This window comes from Copidosoma floridanum, unplaced genomic scaffold, assembly GCF_036245765.1.
Source record: "Copidosoma floridanum isolate Cflo_tuat_1 unplaced genomic scaffold, Cflo_Japanese_pri ptg000026l, whole genome shotgun sequence".
In the NCBI taxonomy this organism is placed as follows: Eukaryota; Metazoa; Arthropoda; class Insecta; order Hymenoptera; family Encyrtidae; genus Copidosoma; species Copidosoma floridanum.
In genome coordinates this window covers 4,661,250-4,683,901 of record NW_028321903.1, presented here as the reverse complement: position 1 = coordinate 4,683,901, position 22,652 = coordinate 4,661,250, and the positions used below count along the sequence as shown (strand labels likewise).

The 22,652-nt window shown below is 33.5% G+C and overlaps 1 protein-coding gene across 1 annotated transcript in view; it reads left to right on the top strand.

The window, feature by feature from the left end:
* Positions 1 to 22,000, top strand: part of ais (DExD-box helicase 52) — a 104,440-nt gene extending 82,440 nt beyond the window's left edge. The window contains exons 11-12 of the mRNA XM_014356028.2: positions 21,594 to 21,746; positions 21,812 to 22,000. Coding sequence (XP_014211514.2) covers positions 21,594 to 21,746; positions 21,812 to 21,827 — 169 coding nt within the window. The 3' untranslated portion in view covers positions 21,828 to 22,000. The remainder of the gene's footprint in view (positions 1 to 21,593; positions 21,747 to 21,811) is intronic.
* Positions 22,001 to 22,652: the final 652 nt, after the last annotated feature.

Here is a 22,652-nt window from a genome sequence, read left to right as displayed (position 1 = left end):
TAGCTTAGCTTTTTGGTAAAAACCCAGGCATCTGAAGCAGTGGTCAACCCACTATTTTGGCCGCATTCTGCAGTTAATTTAGCCGAGCTTTAGGTGACTCTATATGTCAAGAACCGCCGGCGCCACTGCTAACGCAAGGGCTTCAACATATTTCACCTGATTTTCCCTGACGGTGCCTGTTGACAGGCGCACGACCATATTAGGCACCTCCTGTTCAGTGAAGCAGCTCCTCACTTAGATCTTAACGACCTACTTGGTCACTGTTGGATCTACATCCCAAATCTTTCTGGTCAAACGGGAAGTGAGAGTCGGCATTATGGGATCTCTTAATTATTATTTGGAGGCTTCATATGAACGAGATTCGTCGAGAATATCTAAATTTCTCGTCAATCCAGCAGCTTTATTACAAACAAATCATTGCTTGTATTTGTTGTGCCTTAAATAAAAAATATGGATGATGTTATTCATAAAAAAAGAAGAATTCTAGCTCTGTGAGACCTCTGTGAGACCTCTGTTTATTTTTCTCTTCGCACCAACTCGATGAGTCGATGGCGCACTGCGCGATTGTGGTTGAAATTCCGCTGAATCTGAATGCTGCTCTTGATCCGTTTTGCTTTGTAACTTTAAGGGATATAGTAAATGAACTTTTGTTTTTTTATTAATGAGGAAGAAACGAAAGCTATCAAATCTCAAAACAAATTAACATGTAATACAACAAAATATGTTTTAACAAAAATAATGGTTGCACTGCTCGTATACGATAATTATCTGCTCGACTGGTAAATTTGGAAATTAATCGTATTGATTGCAAAGTGAACAATAATGATAGGCGCAGTGGTCAAAAGGGAATATAGAATGTTAAAATGATGGATCGTGAACGATGCAAATATTCGCTGCAGGAGTTGTGACTAAAATCGTCCGTACAGCCTGAGCGCTAGACTAACACTGAGTTCTGTTATCAAGATAGTCCAAGCAGATAAATGGCACGAAGCCGAACGTAATTTTGCGTGAAAGATTCCATGGAAATCAAAACTAGAGCCAGCAATTTTAGCTGACGTCACTCTTGAGTTTTATTAAACTTTCTTTTGCCCGCTTACACCATCCTGCCAACAAAGTTGCAACATACTATTTAAAAATAATCATTTCCAATACTGAATTTTTGACCTTCACTTTAACAACCTCTTAATTATTATATCTGAATCAGAGGCATCCACTTTTTCCAGCAACACTTCATTACTTCTTCTCGTGGTTGTAGTGGAAAGCGCCATGTCTGTACCTGAAAGAATATTCGTGACCACACTGACCCATTTAGATCCCTCCATGTACAAAGACAGCCGATACGGCCCCCAACACGTTTCTGGAAGGTGGTGCCGGACTGGGTGCGTAACCCTGAGATATAGCACGCCCTGCCGCGCTAGTTTACCTCCACTCTTTCGAGATTCTTGCCTCAACCAAGAATAATTCGGATATTATTGCCAAAAGTAGTGGCTGTGGCATCTTTTATAAAACTCATGATTCATAATTAGATTGTACCGTCAGTCAACACGTATGTATAGAATCTACTGCGTGCTGGTTCAAGGATAAATTTTTAATCAGACTTATACTTAAGGTAGTAGCTGACCCAAAGTCACACATACGCAACAGACCTCATATGGACAGAAAAATCTTTCGAGCGTGTACGTACTTATGTCTCGTTCTGCTTCTATGTAGATATAGCATCTCTGCTAAAACTACCTGCATTGAGTGAAAATTTCAATTTTGAGATGAAAATTATTCAAAAAAATCATACCACCGAGAATATTAATTTCCAAGTATTTGATGCATTATATTATTCTGCGTAATCTGTTAGTTTTTTGTAAAGATACGTAGTTTTTTGTCTGAATAATCTGTGTTTACGTTGTTCTTGAAATGACTTTTTCTATGACACGCTTGCTAAAATATAAACTTTAAAAGGCAATACAACGCTTTGGCACCACTGGGTCTTTTGAAATTTTAACAGTCGATAAAAAATAGATTCAGGAACATAGGCGCAACGTTTCTATAAAAAATATACATAGCGCAATTTGAATGGAAAGAGTTCAATGTATAATAATTTCAAATAAATAATTTTTGATCAGAGACCTAAAAAGCCCCTAGAAACTCATTTTTGTAACATCTTTTTTTGTTTGATCTGTTTCTTCTGTGTTTCCCGATTTTTGAGGTTATGGTTTTGACTTTTGAGGAAAAATGGCAGTGACACACTAAAGCTTGTTACATAATAAAAGAAATAAGTTTATAATTAGCGACAAAAAAGATCGTTTGTAGTAATTTGCACGAAAAAACAAAAAATAAATCAGAATTTTTAGTTTTGGGCTGCCATTTTGTATCTGCCATTTTAAAATTGTGTAAGCAAACAATAAATTCATGAGAGACCGTAAAAACCCTGAAAACTAATTTTCGCAGAAATTTTATTTTTAATCTGTTTTTTCTGTATTTCCTGATTTTTTAATGTTAGGGTTTAGACTCTTGAGAAAAAGTGGCAGTGACACACTGAAGCTTGTTATCTAAAGAGTTTATAATAAACAATGGAAGAATTACGTCGAAAACTATTGTGTCGGCAGATTGTTGACCAAAAAAAGTGCTTTTTTCCCTCTGTGCCGTACCTCCCCCGATGCTCATCGATTACCGGACTAGGTTAGAAATCCAGCCTCCCGTCTTGCAGTCATCAGGAGCTGAAGACAGCTCAGTTTACTTCAGCACGTAGCCTAGGTATCGCCTTACTGCCCAGGATCTCCCTTTGTCCACTCACGGGTTGCACCGTACGGCATACACGGCATATTTTCTGCCCTTAGCCACTACAGAAATTCCCACAATAATGGTAAATTGGATGACAGGATATTGTGGAAGTGTGTGTGAGATTCTTCCACATCATACTGAACCAAGACTGGCAGCCAGAGCAGGGACACCATCACCCTACAAACTCCAGCCGTACAACAGAGTACTAGCTGGTATGCATTAAAAAAATGCCCTCCATATAGTCCTTCTATGGCGAGATTTCTCAGTTAAAAGGTTGACCACATCTCTATCTCTTTCATAGCTAACATAATTATTCATTGTGATCTAATACCGAAAAACACTTGATGCGTCACTTAACAAAGTTATTCACTAAAGAGATAAGTTTTAATTTTATTAATGAACTTAGTGTACAAACGTATTTATTAAATATTCTCTTTTATATCTCGTAAGCACCGTACTAACAATGTTGCAAAACATGCTATTTCAAGTATGGGAAACGAAGTTACCTCTTATTCTCCAACATTGATAGTGCAATATTCTAGTGTGGATCACAAAATACTGACTTTACTTTCATTATGAGTGTAAATTTTGTACGCGTTTTTCGTGACTACGCCCAAGTGATTAAAGTAGTAGTTGATAAGATATAAAAGTGATAAAATTACTTAAAACTTTTAACATATATTCTTAAATCTATTTTTCATCGACTGTTAAAATTTCAAAAGACCCAGTGGTGCCAAAGCGTTGTATTGCCTTCCAAAGTTTATATTTTAGCAAGCGTGTCATAGAAAAAGTCATTTCAAGAACAACGTAAACACAAATTATTCAGACAAAAAACTACATATCTTTACAAAAAACTAACGGATTACGCAGAATAATATAATGCATCAAATACTTGGAAATTAATATTCTCGGCGGTATGGTTTTTTTGAATAATCTTCACCTCAAAATTGAAATTTTCACTCAATGCAGGTAGTTTTAGCAGAGCTGCTATATCTACATAGAAGCAGAACGAGACATAAGTACGTACACGCTCGAAAGATTTTTCTGTCCATATGAGGTCTGTTGCGCATGTGTGACTTTGGGTCAGCTACTACCTTAAGTATAAGTCTGATTAAAAATTTATCCTTGAACCAGCACGCAGTGGATTCTATACACATACGTGTTGACTGACGGTACAATCTAATTATGAATCATGAGTTTTATAAAAGATGCCACAGCCACTTCTTTTGGCAATAATATCCGAATTATGTCATAAAATCGTTGTGCGTCTACAGCATAGTCCTTGTATATGGCCGTTTTTATTTACTAAACTCGACTATCGACTATTATAATGGTCCGCACTCAGCATTGGAATTCGCTTATGTGTGCCTTATCCAACCCTTCCAACTTTTCAGTGTGGTTAAAAAATATCGTTTCTTATAGTTGTATCAATTAACTCCAACGGTTTTGTTAAAAAAATACTAACCCATGCTGGAAAATAGCATTTGAAAAGAATTGATAAACAATTTAGAATCATCCCTTATCCGTAGCGGATAAGATACCATTTATATTAAATTAAAATTTCAGATAATTAAAAAAAAAAATTCAAAGTTCTCATTAAACGTCCTGTCATCAGCGAACCTATTAATTATTGTTTGTTTTTTTAGCAGTTATCGGAGAATCATATTATCTATACTAAAGAGCGTAAATGATTTAACTTCCACTCGTGTGATCAGATACTGAGCTGTCGTTTTAGTTAGAGTATTAGTGTAAGCAAGTAATACTCTGGGTATTATCTCAGCTCTTCACATGATATGTACCACTTCTTTAATACTGATTTTAAATTTAATATTGTCCAAGTAATCTCTTAGAGAAAACGTATTTTTACTCTTTACAAACCAAACTTGTACTTGTACTTCACATATTAGCATTTTATCTCAATTTAACACATCGCAGTGTAAATATCTTATATGAAACACCTTACTACCTACAAAAATTCCGATCATGCATGAGCAGAAGTAATTTTTATGTTAAAAGTTAGTTGTGACTTTATTACTAGTATTACAAGCATGTGGTACACATTTATCATCAAATTAATTGGCTCATAAATAGATAGAGACACTATTTAAAGCACTTTTGGTCCATCTACATCCTTCTATGATGACAAATAATTTTTCAAGATTCAATTTTAAAAAGTCAAAAATTATACGTTTGAAGACATTTCAAACTATTTGCAAAAATAAAAAAAAATCTTCCCCAGTTGTGGATCGAACACACAACCTTCTATCCACTAGATAGTTGTTCTACCATTTGATCTCAAGGGGCTGTGTATTTATATGCACCGTAAGTTCTGATAGATTTCATTGTTGGTTAAGCTGTTTTTAAACCATAAGTTTTATCATAGGTTAGTGTTTTTTCCGATGAGTACACGCGTTGTTACTTGATCTGCATTTTTAGACCATTATCAGCGCTGTGGCACTATTGACTCGTTACCCGATCCTTTGATTGTTTTAAAAAGATTATCCACTGCTTTTTTTCAGCTTATCGTTTGACTCTTTAATACGTTAAGGCATGATTAAAACTGAGACCGTTGTTCGTCATGTTCTTTAATGTATTGAGACCCGTACGAACAGCTTATTTACCAATGAATTTCATACCTGATTTAAGGTATGAGTAAATTCTACGAATTATTTTACCTAACCATATTCTAACTTCTCTCGATCTCTCTGAATAGTTGAACCACTAGAAAAATTACACACACCTTCACCCCCCCTCTACTTGGTTGTCGTAATATTGTATGTAAATACGTCGTAATTGATAAATTGTCTAACTGTTGTGTTGAAAGTATAGTGTAACCGTCAACGTCACATCCAAGGCTCCCAGATTTTCGGGAGTTCGCCGCATGCGCAGTACGCAATCACCCTCTCTCTATAGAGCAAGCTGGAGCGGGAGAGCCCCCCTACCCAGACCTTTAACCTAAGCCCTGCCCACTTCTCACAACTTAAATATGAAATCTTGTCAAGTAAGAGTACAATCGACGATAGACGCGCGGGCTAAGTCTTTTTTTTTTTTTTTGTGTACGTTATACATAAAGTGTCATGATACGTTTATGCAATTATGTAAGCTCATGTATAGCGTTTTAATACTAAGACATAATTTTTAAAAATACTATGTACAAGACAAGGTAAGTAAAATTATAAAACAAAATATTCGTCACTTATTAAGGAAATCAAAACATTAATATTTAGTGAGTTAAGCGTCGAGTAATGATGATTAAAGTATTATTTAATATTTAAAAATTACCAAACGATACGTCTTGATCATTGTTAATGTAATTCACTATTACATTATCATGGTCGGTAAGCAACACTGTTTGATACATTAATCTGTCCCGAATCGCACGAACTTTTTTTTGATTGCTGTATCATTAATAACTTTCTTCGCTACAAACTGTAATAATACCAATAATAATACTTTTTTGTTCTTTTAGCAGGAAGCGGCAGTACCACGTTTGTGACCTTTTTTTAAATTACTTTTTTGTTAACTAACTTCAATTCCAGTTTTAAAATATTTACGAAAAGAATAATGGTTTTCATTCTAACGTTGCTACCTTGACATCAAATTAACTCTGCAACTTATGTTAAATGATTCTCCTAATTTTGTTGCCTAGACCTTGTTTTCTTCATTTTTTATTTTATTTTTTTTTTTATTTTCGAACGTGAATGTAAATAAATTACCGCGCGCGCAATATTGCCACAGTAAGTGTGCCGGTCTCAAGCCCGGAGAAACTACAGAGAGAGCGTGCTGTAATAAACATACTCTGAGCGAAAAAAAAGTTGTTTATTTACTAAACAACTAAAAATTCATAGATTTTATTAATTACGCTATCTGAAATCAACACGAATTTTTTTACTATTTTTTGTCGAGTGTTTTTAGGGTACGTACAGAAAAATATTGAGAAATTGCAGCATGAGCTTTTATGGCAATCCATTTTTTTTCGACGAGACGTATTTCCAAGAATAAATACTTGTAGCGAAGTAAGTTATTAATAATACACCAATCAAAAAAAAGTTCGTGCAATTCGGGACAGATTAATGTATTAAACAGTGTTACTTACCGACCATGATAATGTAATAGTGAATTACATTAACAATGATCAAGACGTATCGTTTGGTAATTTTTAAATATTAAATAATACTTTAATCATCATTACTCGACGCTTAACTCACTAAATATTAATGTTTTGATTTCCTTAATAAGTGACGAATATTTTGTTTTATAATTTTACTTACCTTGTCTTGTACATAGTATTTTTAAAAATTATGTCTTAGTATTAAAATGCTATACATAAGCTTACATAATTACATAAAGGTATCATGACACTTTATGTATAACGTACACAAAAAAAAAAAAAAAAAAAAAAAAAATTATCAAAGAGATTTGAAAGCTGGCAAGTTTGGCTGGGACAAAAGACTTAGCCCGCGCGTTTATCGTCGATTGTATCGGTAATAGTACCGTTAGGTTTTTTAGTACACAATCGAGCGTGAGATGCGATTGAATATCAGGCAGCTATTGCTAGATAGTAAGAAAAATAATTTTTCCGTGTTATCCGTTTTAAATATTTTCAAGTTTACTTACTTACACCCATGAGGTTAACTTATCGGGATAACGTACACACTGTGCCTGAGCTTCTGAGTTTATACCACGACTTTTCGTTGTAATAACTCGTTCTTTTTTTCTAAACCGTTCCTTCTTATACTCTCTCTACCGACTAGAGTCAACTTGTCAGTGTAAAAAAATCCATCGATCTCTTTGTTGTTCAAGTCCTTCATCTTATTTGTATTTGAGTTGTGACGATATGATACGCTTTTAATCTTGTAAATATCTCTTTGCTGTATTATTTTGTACCTTTTTTCAAACCTTTTTTTTAAATGACTAATGTGTACATAGTCCCAAATGATATATTTAGCCTTTTCACACGATATAAGGTTTGGAGTTGGTATATGTGAAATATCACTACAGTCAATCTCGTATCTTTCTTTTAAGTCTCTTAACAACCGCAGCCTTTTCATCAGGGTTTTGCTCATATCTAAATAAAATATAAAATCGCTTCAACAGAGTCTAAAATTCTGATTAAACAAAATCTATTTTTACGTACTTAAAATGAACTTTTTTCTGGAGCTTCGCTCGATAAGGCCTTTTTTTTCTTTAAGGACAATAATTTTTAGTTGTGTAGGACAATTTCACCGATCCATGACATAGACATGGATAAAAAAAGTAAAATGTGTCTGAGGTTGTTGGTGGTCAACTTAAAACTGAGGAGTAACATCACCAACCATGTAAGATGAGTCCAATTATGCAAGTTTTCTTCTACTATTTTTACTTAAATATTGTAAATTAACGGTCATATCCTAATTTCTTGAGTTGGCCGTTTTACGCTTTCAAAAGATTCCGGTGGAAAACGTCTGAACATGCGTGCATACACACATACATACCCATACATACTTTCACGCTTACACACAAAAACAAACTTTCAACTAACATACAGTGCTGTCTTAAAAAATGTTCGTTAATCATTCGGGAGAAAAGCAAACAAATTTTTGGTCTAGACATATATGGGATGAAAACTGAAATCTTGTCTTTATTTCGGTAATCTCAAGTTGCTCTCATAAATTAAAAAGAGAGAGAGAGAGATTTTTTCGATTCAAATCAAAATTTATTTATGCCAAGTATTGATGATCAGGATGGCAAAAAAAGTATGAGTGTACATGAAATTTTTACACCTATAAATATACGATTATAATATACAGTTCTAGCAGTAATTCCTATGATTAGTATAAATATACACAACTACTAATACACAATAATCCCTTAACAGTTGACCCGATAAATAGATTAGGCAGATTTAACAAACAACTTCAAAATAATTATAATTTTTATACCAAAAGTAACTAAGTAAATAAAATAAGATGAAACAAAATACTGTACAATGCAATAAAACTTTGTAGAATACATTGCACTATGGTAGAACTGAATAATAATAATAACGACAACAATAACTCAATCTAAAAAAGTAAAGAAATAGTAGGATTACGGCCTGCTGCCAAATTACTTGCTGCACCTGTATCCTTTTTAAAAGCAGAATTCATCTATCTAAACGAAATCAGTCGATCCAAGTCATTAGTTCCCCTAGCTACAGCAAACATCCGGTCACGTGATTCGCAAAGTTCTCGCAACGATTTAGTAAACCACGGGGCAGGCCTACGCCCATGTTCATAGTGCTTCCTAATAGACGATTTTCAAATCAACCATCTGATAATCCTGTCTTTTAACATATGGAGCATCAGACGAGTGCGACATCACATCTCATTCCTCAGAGGTTGATAATACAATATAATATCAAGCCACGTATGAGAATGTCCCGGTGATGCGTCGCGTCGCACCAAAAGGCAGGAGGTACGAAGGATTTTCTAATATAACCTGGCGTAAATGTGACAAGTAATATTTAGTATTCAATAAATCAGAACTTAAATCTACAGTAATTATAACATTCGAAAAATGAGTTGATATTCTTTGGAATGCAGCAAAAAAACTCCATTAGTACTTCCCCCTTCGTTCGATGATACACCGAGGCAACTAATGCTTGCTAGTTCTCTCTAACCCTAACATCCAACAACAAATACTCAGTCTCATTTAACCTAGTGATCTGAAGAGATGCTATGACCCGTTGTGATATACTCTCACGTAGGTAGAAGGCAACACCTCCATTCTGGACGAACTCTCGCCCACCTCTCACAGATCTTACGCTTTTGCCATTTCTAGCTAACTTATAATTCGGTATATTTAATAAAGAAGTTAATGCTAATAAATCTATATCAAAGTGTTGAAGATACCGAATATCTTGAATATGTTCACGCAGCAAACTTACATTTAAATGTCATATAAGGAGCCCGTTTTCTTTAAAATTAAAATATAAGAAATGTCCAGGGGCCTCTAGTCACATTAATGACTCGAAATCGTACTCTAAAAAAATGCTCTGACAAATTTTTGGCTTTCTTTTTGGTGTTAAATAAGAGCTCGTGAGTTGCTCGAGGAAGTAGCTCATATAATTGTATCACATTAATTCCTATAAAGTCAGGATAAATTGCAGAAAATTTAAGTACTCCAAAACTGTTTTTTGCTTTTAAAATATGGTTTAGGAAGATGGCTGCCTTTAAAGTAATAATAATGGTATTACTTCTACTAATTTTACTCTGTACTTGCGAGCTTTCTCGGTTTTTCTCCTCACCATCCTTACGTCGCATTGTACTGGATCAATACTCAAAACATCCCTGAAAAGCCCTTGCAGCTGTAATATAATTAACATTTTTTCTATAAAATCACTATAATTTAAATTTTGGAGACTAGGCACACTGGTAACTTTAAATTGACATGAAGAAGCTACACTATGCTGTACATCCTTAGTGTGATCTAATTCTGTCTTCAAGCGTTCATTTTCAGCTTTCAATTCTCAAATCTTGTCTGCATTTGCGGATAATACTTCCGGTAATAGTCAAGCTAAATAGGGCTTAAAACTGTTCAGAAGTAGTAAAGTTCTCCCCTCCAATAGGCAGTCCATTGGGTCATGTAGCAGGCTCATCAATTAAGACCGTCCCTCCAACACCCGAATTCGGGACCACATGACTATTATTCTTTGAGCTCATACATACATATCCTGCGTCAGCACCAAAAGCAGAATCACTAGCCATGCCCTGGCCAACTTTAATGCATCTTACTAAATCAATCACACGGGCTTGTGATCACGTCTTAGGCTGCGAACTGACACGCGGGAAAACGTCTTTTGCATGACGCAAACTATCATAAAATGTTTTAACTCAGCAATTATCTGCAGACTTGTTTGCCAGATCATCTAAAAAGCAACGCTTGTGAAAAACTCGCTGACAAGACATGCAGCGCTTACCAGCGTGGAAGATGGCTCTGGAATACTTAGGATACAATTGCTAATTTTCACTCATTTAAGTTTGATATATTAGTTCTGCTTAAGAGACTTAAGCTAAGATGTATACATGATGCAGTGTAGTCTTAATCCGTCACATTATTTACTAAATACTAATATTCAAACTATCATTACAAAAAAATCCTTTTGCCAAACTTTAAAAAGATCTGACATCTGACGAAGTAAGCATGAAAAGTACACAATACTTAAAAATCACACACGAATAAAGTGATAACAGAGATAAAATGTAAGTAGAATGATAAGTAGATCTATAGTATAAGTAAACTTCAAATTCAGTACGCGGTGACAGGAATAAACAATAACAAATAAATTTCATTCTGAAGATATAGACACTATTACAAGAAGAACCATATTGATTAGCTAGCCTGTATAACGGTATTAAAATTATGCACTACAGTGTAGCTGACCTTCTTTAGACTATTAACAGTACTAGTGACAGTAATGCCTACTAGCTATTGTATGCATATTATAACAGATAAATGTCAACAAATGGTAAGTTAGCAAAAAATTTTCACAACAGCACCGAAAGATAGCTCCCATTATATTGCAATAACAGTACCTGGAACCCTTAACTCGTCCAGAAGATGATAAACATCTTCAATCTTGAATGATCAAAATACGAGAAAGTGAGAGTGAGAGAGAAGAATAAGAGATTATTTTTTCAGTGTCGCTTCTTGCAGAGGAAAAATATACGGAAGTATTATTTCAAACAATCTGCTTCATTAAGGCAGTACTTAAACGGAAAATTTACAATCATTTTGCAATTTGTGTTGAGGCAGGACCTCCTGATTTCAATACGAAATCAAGAGCATACAGTTCTTTACAGTGTGATTTTAAATATTACAAATAAGTTAGGTTATTCAAAGGATATACCCCAATATGTGATGCAAATTGCAGACAGCGTATTAAAAGTAGAAATAAATGCAATTTTGTGTGACTATTTAATTATTTAATTTTGCGTATTTTTGTGCAGCATTCACACGATTTAATTATAATGTCCATTGTTTCACCTACCTTACTAGTTTTAATTTTTTGTTGAAAAAGTGTACTTTTATAAGAATAATTCGATTTATAAACCATGGTATTTTGAACGGATGGCAAGTCAGCAAAAATAGCGTTTGAGGCTGAGGCGCATGTTTCCAGAGAGAGCAAAGAAGTCTTTTGGAATCGGAGATCACCCTGGAGCATATAGACTATGAGCATATCTCTTGCTCTCCGCCATTACCGTAATCGTATACTAAATTCGCCAGCATGAAAGAATTGTGTCTTACGGAAACAACAACGTTTTTAATATTGTAAATTATAGTAGCCTGAGTCATTGCTAGGAGTCAGTGTTATAAGTCAGTTATGTTAGTGTATTAGTAGGAAAAAATTCAGACGTCTTCAAAGCAATATCTGTGTAGCTAAAAGTAAGAAATACTTGTGGCACTAAAGAGTCTATACATTATTGCAGGATCATTACATAACTAGATGTAGGTTTTGTTAAAATAATCACCTGATTTATACGAGATAAAATAATATATTTATTATATAACTTTTCTTAGAAATTAGTTTTTAATCTCTTATGAAGTATACAAATTTCAAAATTCTCATCACATATTTGAAATATGTTTGACCATGACGATTTTGAAAACTTCTAAAATGATTAACTTTCAATACAACTTCTATCAGGTCTTGAACCTAAACTAATGCATAACAGTTTGTCAATAAAATTTATGCATTGTGAATCTTTTCTTCAATTCTTATCTAAATTTAATATCAGATTTGCTTCCATTAAGGAAGCTGAGGCGTTTGGTATCGTATCTATGGGGTACTTGTCATACAAATGATTCTTTGTATTATTTTTTTATAATCATGTTGATTATACGCATGTGTCAACGAAATAGCAATAATACGTGGAAAAATCATTAGGGAAATCGATATTAAAAAATGTATTAGTTTTTCCGAGGTACCGTGTGTAAAGTTAACGGCCCTGCCACTATAAAACTGACAACGCCGCAGCTTGTCTATTCTGCTGTTATATACCTACACTTGTGCTGGACTGGAATCTGTCGATTTAGCCAATGACTTTTTAGATAAAAGTGATATTATGAACGCATATAATGCGTTAAATGATGTTTTAGTTGTACAAAAACTTATTAATAAGATTTGTGTTGACACATCAGAAATTGTGAAAAATACAAAAAGTATTGATTTTACATAAAATACAAAAGCTAGATTATAAAAAATCAAAGAGAATAAGAACTCCATAACAGATTTAATGAACAGAAAATCAGCTATAAAAACAAAAATTTCTAAGGCTGGTATTGATCAAACGATGCTCCTCAAAACAATTTAAACTAGAGGATAAGACGGTTTGACATTCCTACTAGGGAAAATATGAACACTCAACCACGAGTTACTACCTACAAAAGAATCATCCAAAATAATTTTGATCAGCTGGATAAAAGAAAATAGTGTATACATCGTTTGTTATAAATCCTGTAGAACAGTAAATAAATGATTCTAACAAAGTTAATTATATTCGGTTATTCATTACTTATTAACCACATTATCTTATTTTCAGTGTATTGAAATTATTTTTCTATTACTAGTATACATGAACACGCATGAGCTGCTTCTCAGATTTTGAATTAGGAGCGGTAAAAAGGTTAGTCAGGTGGCAGGATGAGATCACGAGACAAGCAAATTCAATCTTCAGAGATTTTGTCTTTGTACGGTGAGTGGCGTATTTAAATAAATAAGTTTTTTAAGGAAAAACTAAACGTAAAGTTGAATGTGGAGCAGGTAAGAAAAAGTGGAAGTGTGTTCATAGTATGGTTTAGTAAAAAAGAGGATAAAGACTTAGTCTGGAAAAATATACATAAGCTGAGTGGCTCAAAATTTTTTATAGAATGCGATCTTATCTATGAGGATAGGAAGAGGAGGAACAATTTGGTTAAATGGGTGAAAAGTAAGAAAGAGCTAAGTTGTCAAATAAGAAGTAGCTAGGGTGGTTTCTGGCTTGATGGCAGGTGGTACAAGTGGTTAGGCAAGTGAGCTGCAGAAATGATAATTAAGAGTGTAGAGCATAAGAACAAGACGGCTGGTCTGAAAGTGAGACCAAATAAGAAAAGAGAACACGGAGCAAAGCAGCAAAAGATAGACAATCAGAAGCAAACAAAGGGTACTGAAGATATAGAACAGCTTTTTCGATTGGGCCCCTGAAGAAGGTTGATGAAAGATGAGCGTCAGAAGGAAGTTAAAAATAGTACAATTACTGTGTGTAAAAGAGATATTGTCACGAAAAATAAACATGAAAATTTTATTTTTTGGAATTGCGCGGTAATATTAAATAAAAATATGGATTTTTGAAATTTTATTAAAAGTTTTGATTTTATCAGTCTCTGTGAAACGTGGTTGAAAAATAATCAAATGGTTAAGCTTGGAACATAAACTGTCTAAGATTTTTGTATGGAAGTCAATTGATGCAGATGGAGAAAATAAAGAAGATAGAGTCAAAGGTGGCTCTCCACTACGTATAAAAAAAGATTGATTGAAATAGGTAAATAGTTTTCAGATATTTTTTGTAAAAAATGTTGTTTTTAGTAGTTTTTTTAATAAATAATGATACTGTAAATGTATAGTCAGTGCACAATTTCGGTAGTTTAAGCAAGATCTTAGAATTTATTGAGAACTATGACTTTGTAGAAGAGACAAAGTTAGTATTTGGAGGTGATTTTAACGTTAGAACTGGTAATTTGGGTACTTTTGTGGAAAGGAAGTCGGGCGAATTAAGAGGGAAAAAAGCAAAGATATAGTCATTGGAAATGTGGGTAGACAATTCATAGCAATAGTAGAAAGTAGGAAGTGTTACATCTAAAATAGATGGTATAAAAGGGGGCAAGGAGGGAGAATAAACTTATATAGAAACAAGAAGAAACTAAGTTATTGATTATGTGTAAGTTAACTGTTATGCGTTAGACTAGGTAAAGAAATTGGATATCAAAGGGGGGATGGGCGCAAATCCCTTTTTTCCTTTGCCTCAAGGTTTACAATGTTGAAGAAACTCAAAGGATCGAATGTAGATTCGATGGGAGAAAAAAGGTCTGTTCATGGTCAGAAGAGGATACAATTAAGTTTCAACAGAAAGGGGAAGAATTATGTGAAGAATTCAAGGTAATGAAAAAGTATACAGTATAGACTGTATGGAATTGAATGAAAAAAATTGTTGATGAAGCTGTTATAAAAAAGAATATCAAATATAAGAAATAGACTTAAGACGAAAGAAAGTGGTGGGATAATTCGTGCAGAAGAAAGAAAGGGAACGTAAAGGTGACGTACTATAAATACAGGAACAGCCAGACAGAGAAGGATGAGTGTTTGAAAGAAAGAAGAGCATGGAGGAAGCTTCCTGATGATAAGGCGACAAATCTTATAGAAATGGGAGCAGCAAAGTAATGTTTGGAAATTTTTGGGCACTAGTAAGAAAAAACATAGAACTGAGAATAACATCCCATTGGTTACATGAAAAAAATACTTTAGGGATCTTATAGAGAGAAGTGGCATGAAGACTTTTGGAGTGACAAGGCAGGTAGAATTAGAGGTAAAGGGAAGCTTAACGGAGGGGAAAGTATTCATGGCAATCAAATCTTTAAGGAAGGTAGATTACTTCAACGATATTTTTAACGAAGTCTGGAAAAACCGTGATCTAAGACTATTTAAAAAATTGGTGTTTTTTTTAAAAAGATTTGGGCCACAAGTCTATCTAACGACTGAAAGGTGGATGTTGTAGTGCAAATAGCAAAAGTGAAGAAAGAGAACGCTGTCACTGGTTTCGTAGATTTTATTGCAGCGTTTAATGCAATAAAGGGAAATAAGCTATGGGAAGTGCTGGCAGAGAAAGTTATAAGCAAGTATTTGATTGAAAGATTGAAGGAATTAATACGAAAAAACGATTATTACAATTAAAATAGATTATGAATTCGCAGAAAAATTTTTAGAGCTCGAAGGGCCTGAGACAGGGGTATATTTAAAGTTCGATTTTATTTTGTATTTATACAGCCGTTTTAGAAAAAATATATGAAAAGAGAAATGGAAACAGTGGAAAATGCCGTTACAAGTACAAAGCTATCACATTATTTAATAAACTGCCGCACGAACTGAAAATTTTGGAGAATATTATAGGGAAGAGAGACAAAAAATTCTGAAAGACTAGTGTGAAAGATTATAAATAATATCATAATCAAGATAACTAAATTTAAAAACCATTGATTGTACTGTTTTGTTTTGTAAATTTTGTTTGTAAAAAAAAATAACTGCATTACCTTTCTTTTAACTTCCTTCCTGTTTTTTGGAGATAAGTTTTTCTTTATTACATAGTTTGAAGATCACTACTCCAACATACAGGCATACTCAATGCCTCCTTACTGAAATGTATTTAGTTTTAATTTTATATTAACATACCATTATAGATTAGTTAAAGGAAAACATCTTGAAAAACTGTAAATTTATTATTATATCTATGTATGTTGTGGTGAATAAATGAATAGATAAATAAATGAAAATGTCGGTGGGATGGTTATGGACGGGAAAAGAGTTGAGTTGTTGTCATATGCGGACGATCTAGTCCTGCTGGCGTTATATAGATAAGATATGTTAGATATGTAGGGAGTGTTGAAAAGATTTTTAAAGAGAAAAAGGTTAGTTGTAAGTGTGGAATAGACCGAAATGTTATTTTTTAATACAGATCAAAATAGTGGAAAAGAAAAATAGTTGTATGAAAGGGAGAAAATTGAGGAAGTGAAATCTTTCAAATATTTGGGCTGTACTTTGAACAGGGAAGCTAAGTGGAAAGATCATATGATGGAACTTAAAAAAACGGGATTGTGGTGGTAAATAGAGTATGGAGATAAGAAGAAAACAAATGTAAAAATGATTTTAACAGAAGCAAGATGCTGTTTAACTATGTGATTAAAAGTGTTATGTCATGTGGGGCAGAAATAGTGGGATATGAGGAGAGGAAGGTATTGGAAAATGTACAGCTTGATAATTTTAGGTGAGTTCTAAAGCTAGATTTTTGTACACTGAGGTACATAGTTTATGAAAAGTCCTGCATTGAGAAATTGTCTAACGCATGGCGAGTCAGAGCATAAAGATACGAATAAAAGGTACAAGACTTTAATGAAAGTAGACCACTTGGGGTTAATCATAGAGAGAAAGAGAGACTGGATGAAAAGGATTGATATTGTGTGGAAAGGAAAAATTTTCTATAATGATGTAGGTTTATGTACGTTGGCTGTTAATTTAGGTTTAAATTCAGAAAAATATATTGTACCAGATATTATTTAAAGAATCAAAGAGATAGAGGACCAGGTATTAAATTACTTATCAATATGCGAAGACCATGACCAAAGTAGTTCTGAAGTACCTGACTAAATGAAGAAAGGATGGCGATATTGGTGTTATTGCGAAAATAAAATGTGCTAATTTTTAAACATATAAAGGCGAAAGAAAAATAATGTATACATTGTACAAGAGAACTAAGCACTTTGCAGCATACTATAAATAGGTATGAGTTATGTATAAGTTGGTATGAGGATAGAATGGAATTAAAACATACTCTAAGTAAATATGTAACAAGCGAGTTTAGAGTAACAAAAGTAATAAAACTGATTAAAAGGTATAAGAAAGAGTGTAAAGAAGCGTTAGGTTCGGTTTGATCGTGTATGAAATAATTCCAATAATATTTTAGCCACAAAGTCTAGTATGATATTTTATATGCTGATTTACTTTCCTTGTTAAGTTATGTAAAGTAAAGTACAAGAATCTACTTCCGTTATATATTTTCTCAAGATCAAAATCCTAAAACCGTTGATTTACTCAAGTGCATAATGCGCAGTAGATAGGCTAAGCTGGTTTTGGAATCAACCCCCCTAGGGTGGTAGGGGGGATGGGGAGCTCATACTGTTGTACGAGTGCTTTTGACCTTGGTGGTGGGGGGAAAGTGATAGTGTGACAGCTCGTGCTGTTAAACGAGGGTTTCAGGGCATCGTGGAGGGGGAAACAACATGAACAAGTTCTTTTTTCTCTCTCGCTCCGAGATTTGTGGATGGGGACACTGCGTGCTAAGCTCTCTCTTCTCGCTCTTACCTTAGGCTCTTACTTTGCTCCGCAGAGTGCTCACTCTTTTTTCCTCCTGCTGTAAGACAAGGTTTCAAGTGCTCTATGTATGTGTATGTATGCATATATGTTCGACCTCTCATGCACACGCTTGCGTATACACCTGCACAGTTGCACACTCCTACGGAATAACATCCATGCTTATACGTTACTCTTGTACAAGCACACGCGTACATGCGCTAGCGTAGGCATGCACCATGCATAAGCATACAAGCTCTCATATGAGGATAGATAAGTATATTTACAATCTTGAATTATTATACAGATAGCAACATAGCTTAACGTTCAAAAAATTTGCATATGTACATGCCGTTGTTGTGAAATGTAGATCTCACCCGTGGTCTATAATATGCAAGTTTTCAATAGCTTAGTTGGTGAACTGTCTTATTGGTATAAAATGGTTAATCGTATTGATCTGTTGGAGAGTCAAACTTTTAATTTTTTTTTATTTCAATTTATCAATTAATTTTTAAAAAATAATTTCTAATTCTTGTAAGCAAGTAATAAGGGAAGGTTGCGCAAAGGTAATTTGAATAAGAATATAATGTGTTCGTTTACAACATTTATTAACTATAACTTTACTTCAACATGCACAAGTAAAAATTTAGTAGATTATTTTTAACAATATGCTGCACAATTGACGACATCTTTACTGATAAACTAGTCTGAATTTTTTTGTATTTATAATATTTGTATGCACTATAACACTCATCACTATGGTTTTTGAAGATAAAATCTTGATAAACCATTATTTCAGTTAGTATGCTTTATGTAATGCACAAAATCGCTGTTTGTTTTCGAAATGCTGTTGTACATTTGTAAGGTAAAAGGGTGAAGAGTTATCTTCAATTGCTTCCAAGGAAAGACAAATTGTTGACAAATCATAAACTTCACGTGCTAAGAGTGAACTAACTTACCTGGCTTCGCCATTACCACACACATGAATTCTTTCACGATTTTCAGCAAGAGTAGTAAGATAATATTTTAAATCATTCATTGTAATGTCACCATCATACCACTCAATACCATGCACTTCCATCGTCTGATGATTATTGTATAATTTCACTTTGTGCGATAGTTCAATGCAAGCGCAAGGTGGTTTGATCATCCAATGCCCAAAAATGTTCCTTTGTAAAGATACTACTGTAACTTCTTTCGGTCTGTAATTTTCATCCGCACCACTAAAACATTGAATTTCTATGATGAAATCTATGATGCTAAAACTACTACACTCTTTTATAACCTTTAATTTTAGAAAAAGATTTTTTATTCGATGAGTATCTATCAGTTGTGATTTAAAAAAAAAAATGAGAACAACGATTTATTTTTCTCCTTCTCGTCTTTGCCGTTGACGATGGGCTTCGTCTCCTCTTTGCTGTGACTCTTACCACTTTTCCACATTGCGAAAAACTGACGTAAATATGTTAAGCAACCACTATTTATAACTTCTTTTCATTAAAGCTAGTGACATCTTCCCATTCTACTTGAAAATGTAATTTTTTCATTATCTTAATATTGTGAATTGCACACATGAATTTATACGAACCAGTATGATGTGAGCATGCGCTTGCCAAAACTGGTAACTCAAATGGTGGATAGTCCACCATATCAGTAACTTGAAAGTTAAATCGCTTGAGCCATTTTTTCTTTATCTCACCGATCACAAAAATATTTGAAGCATGTGTAAGATTCTCTCGAAGCACGTTGCCAATTTCTGTGTAGTTTATATCACCTGATTGTCAATCTAGTCTATGATAGTTGAGCTCAAGCTATAAATTCAATCGTTTGTATTTATCAGTTAATTTACGCCAAGAAAATGGCGACTTAAAGAAAAAACAAATTTTCATTAAGCGAAAGAATTGCCAACTCTTTTAACACATAATCATTACCAGGCTTCTTAAAGCCCTGCATATCTACGACGTACTCCATCATGATAAAGACTAACTTGAATGGCTGATGCCAAAGTATTTTAATCCCCAGACAAGTTTTTTCACTTCTCCACTCACAGAATTATTTTCAACTATACGATCGTGTAAAATTAGACAATACGCAGCTGCTTCTTGCGGGAAATTAGCTTTTGACTCCGAATTCAAAATGCACATCGACTAGCGCGCTTTTCAAAGCTTCATTTTGTTTTGAGTAGTTACTAATTATGAGGGGCATGTGTGTAATAAAATCTTTTTTACCAACCATGGGTTCTATTTCTTTACCATAGTATGAATTTTGAAAATTTGTATACGTACTGTAGAGTAACGCAAACTGATTACTATCAGTATTGAGATCGAGATTGCCGTAGAAATAATACTGTGAGTTAAGGAATAATCTAACATTACTTATACCACTATGATCAAAGTGGCTAGCATTTATTGCTTTTTGACTCTTACGATTTGTTTTGCAATGACATTAAGCAGGTGAATTTTTCGCCTGTCTGACGCATTAACATAAGGCATGAGCCATTCTATACGGATCAATGAAATTTTAAAATCCTTGGAAGCATCATCATCAGCAGCTGTTTAAATAATTGCATTTTAGTTATTTCTCGATCTTGTAAAAATCAATTCATGCTTTGCGCTTACAACAACTTTACGATAGTCTTCAGAAAAGCCAAGTATCATAGAAACGTCAAAATAACCTGCATCATTTATCAGTTTGCTTGTCTCTGCAATATCTAACCAGCCCGCATTTTCTAGCATTGAATTTTGAGTGTGATAGTGTGACACCCAACCCTTCATCAATGTTGTTGTGCCAACATTTTTGCACTTATGTATTTCAATGCCGTTGAGTTCGTAGCGTATTTCTTCAAACAAATGACAAATAGCATTATTAACTAATGCAGTTCGTTTAACTACAGCATCATTGGCCAATGTGAGCCTTTCACAGACATGTAGAGCACTGTGCGAAGGTAACAGACATAAATCCTCATGTTGAATCGAAATACGAATTTCATTACTATTATTAAATGCCAATGAAATGTATCGTTAATAATCATGAATTCCATCGTGTGCAATTAACTCGTCAAATGCCACACTTGACTGAATGTTTAGAATGTCTTCCATTTTTAAGTAGCAGGAAAATATGCAGATGAATTTTAGCCAACGATTATCTTAAATCCTAGGCTTTTTAGGAACTGTGCGTTTTGGTGTGTTAAATCTAATTTTAGTTGGAATTTTTTTTATCCGAGAAGTGCCAATAATAGATGCAAAATTTAAAAACTGGAAACGTTTTATAATACACTAAGATGCTCCATTCAGAAAATCTCAGGCGATGCCAAGATGGTTCTGCTAGTTCATAGATATTTACAGAACAATCTGAGAGTGTAACCTAATGTTTCTTGTCTGGTGTGTTAAAATAAGGGCTCTAAGCCTGCTGATCTGATTTCGTAAAGGGTACATTCTATACGTTAATATTCTGCTCTTTTTTTTACTATAAAATATTTTTAGCATGTGAAGTAAAAGTGCAAAACAAATTTAATATTACAAAAATAAGTTAGAGGAAAGCATAATGAGAATTTATCTAGATTTTTATTATCTTCGTCTAAAGTGGCACAACTTGGTATGAACTGTGCAGTTCTTTTTTATATGATGTATTTTTATAAATGATCATTATTACAAAACAAAACAAAAGTACGAATTTCTGACTCAATAAGTTAAAAATTTTTTAGCATTGCTTCAGTGATGCGGAAATCTGGTTGCACAGTACCTAATTACATGTTTTCTACAAAAACATTAAGTAAGAAAAAAAGACGAAAAATAGAAAACATCGCACCTGACAGACAAAACACATGTACCAGTTCAAATTTTGAAAGATGTTCTAAGTAAGTCTTAACTCCAAATTTTACTTTCATCATAACTTATACATATAATTGAAATATTTTTCTAGATTAAGACATCATTAAAAAAAAATTTTTGAAACAAACAGTAAACCTTACCAAGAAAGGCTCAGTTAAATCAAAATTGAATACGAAGTAAATGGAAAGCGTGAGTTACATCAGTTACAAATTAAAAAAATCCAAAAGCTAGGTAGGAAGTATTAAATCTTGAGTTGTTCAATATTTAACCTAAAACTAAAATAAAAAATACGTTTTATTTTTTAGCCTAAAGCTTTCATGTTTCTTCTGTTTTGCAATATCAATTTAATCCCTATATTTCACTTCACTGTAAGCTTTGTCTGTACGTGTACATTCATTGGTTCTGATACAAGTGATTTCTGGCAAAAAATGAGTTTTTCATATCGTAGATAATACGATTCTCAGACTGAGCTGAAGAAACGATAAATGTACAAACTAATGATTCAATTAACAAATAAAATAAAAAATAAAAATTTTTTGTGATGAACAGCTTGTTGATCTAGTTAGTGGGAGCCTTTCAACTCCCCTGTGAGAAGATAGTTTATTATATATTATTTCCATGTCTTGTGTACCTATCTGTGTAGTTTAACTATACATATTATCTCTAAGTGAGAATCATTCGTGGTGTAAAGTCGGCACACACTAACAAATTTTTTACAGCAAGTAAAATACGGTTTCCAATAAAATTTTTTACTATCTTAACAACTTTCTAACGTAAAATATCATTAATACATGCAAATGCAAAGTGAAAACATGGTAAAAATTTAAAAAATTCTAGATTCTTCGTACATACAATTTAGGTTACTTTGAAGTTTATGCTGAGGTGTATTAAAATATACATCCAATAAGTTTCAAAAAATTGAGAAATGACAA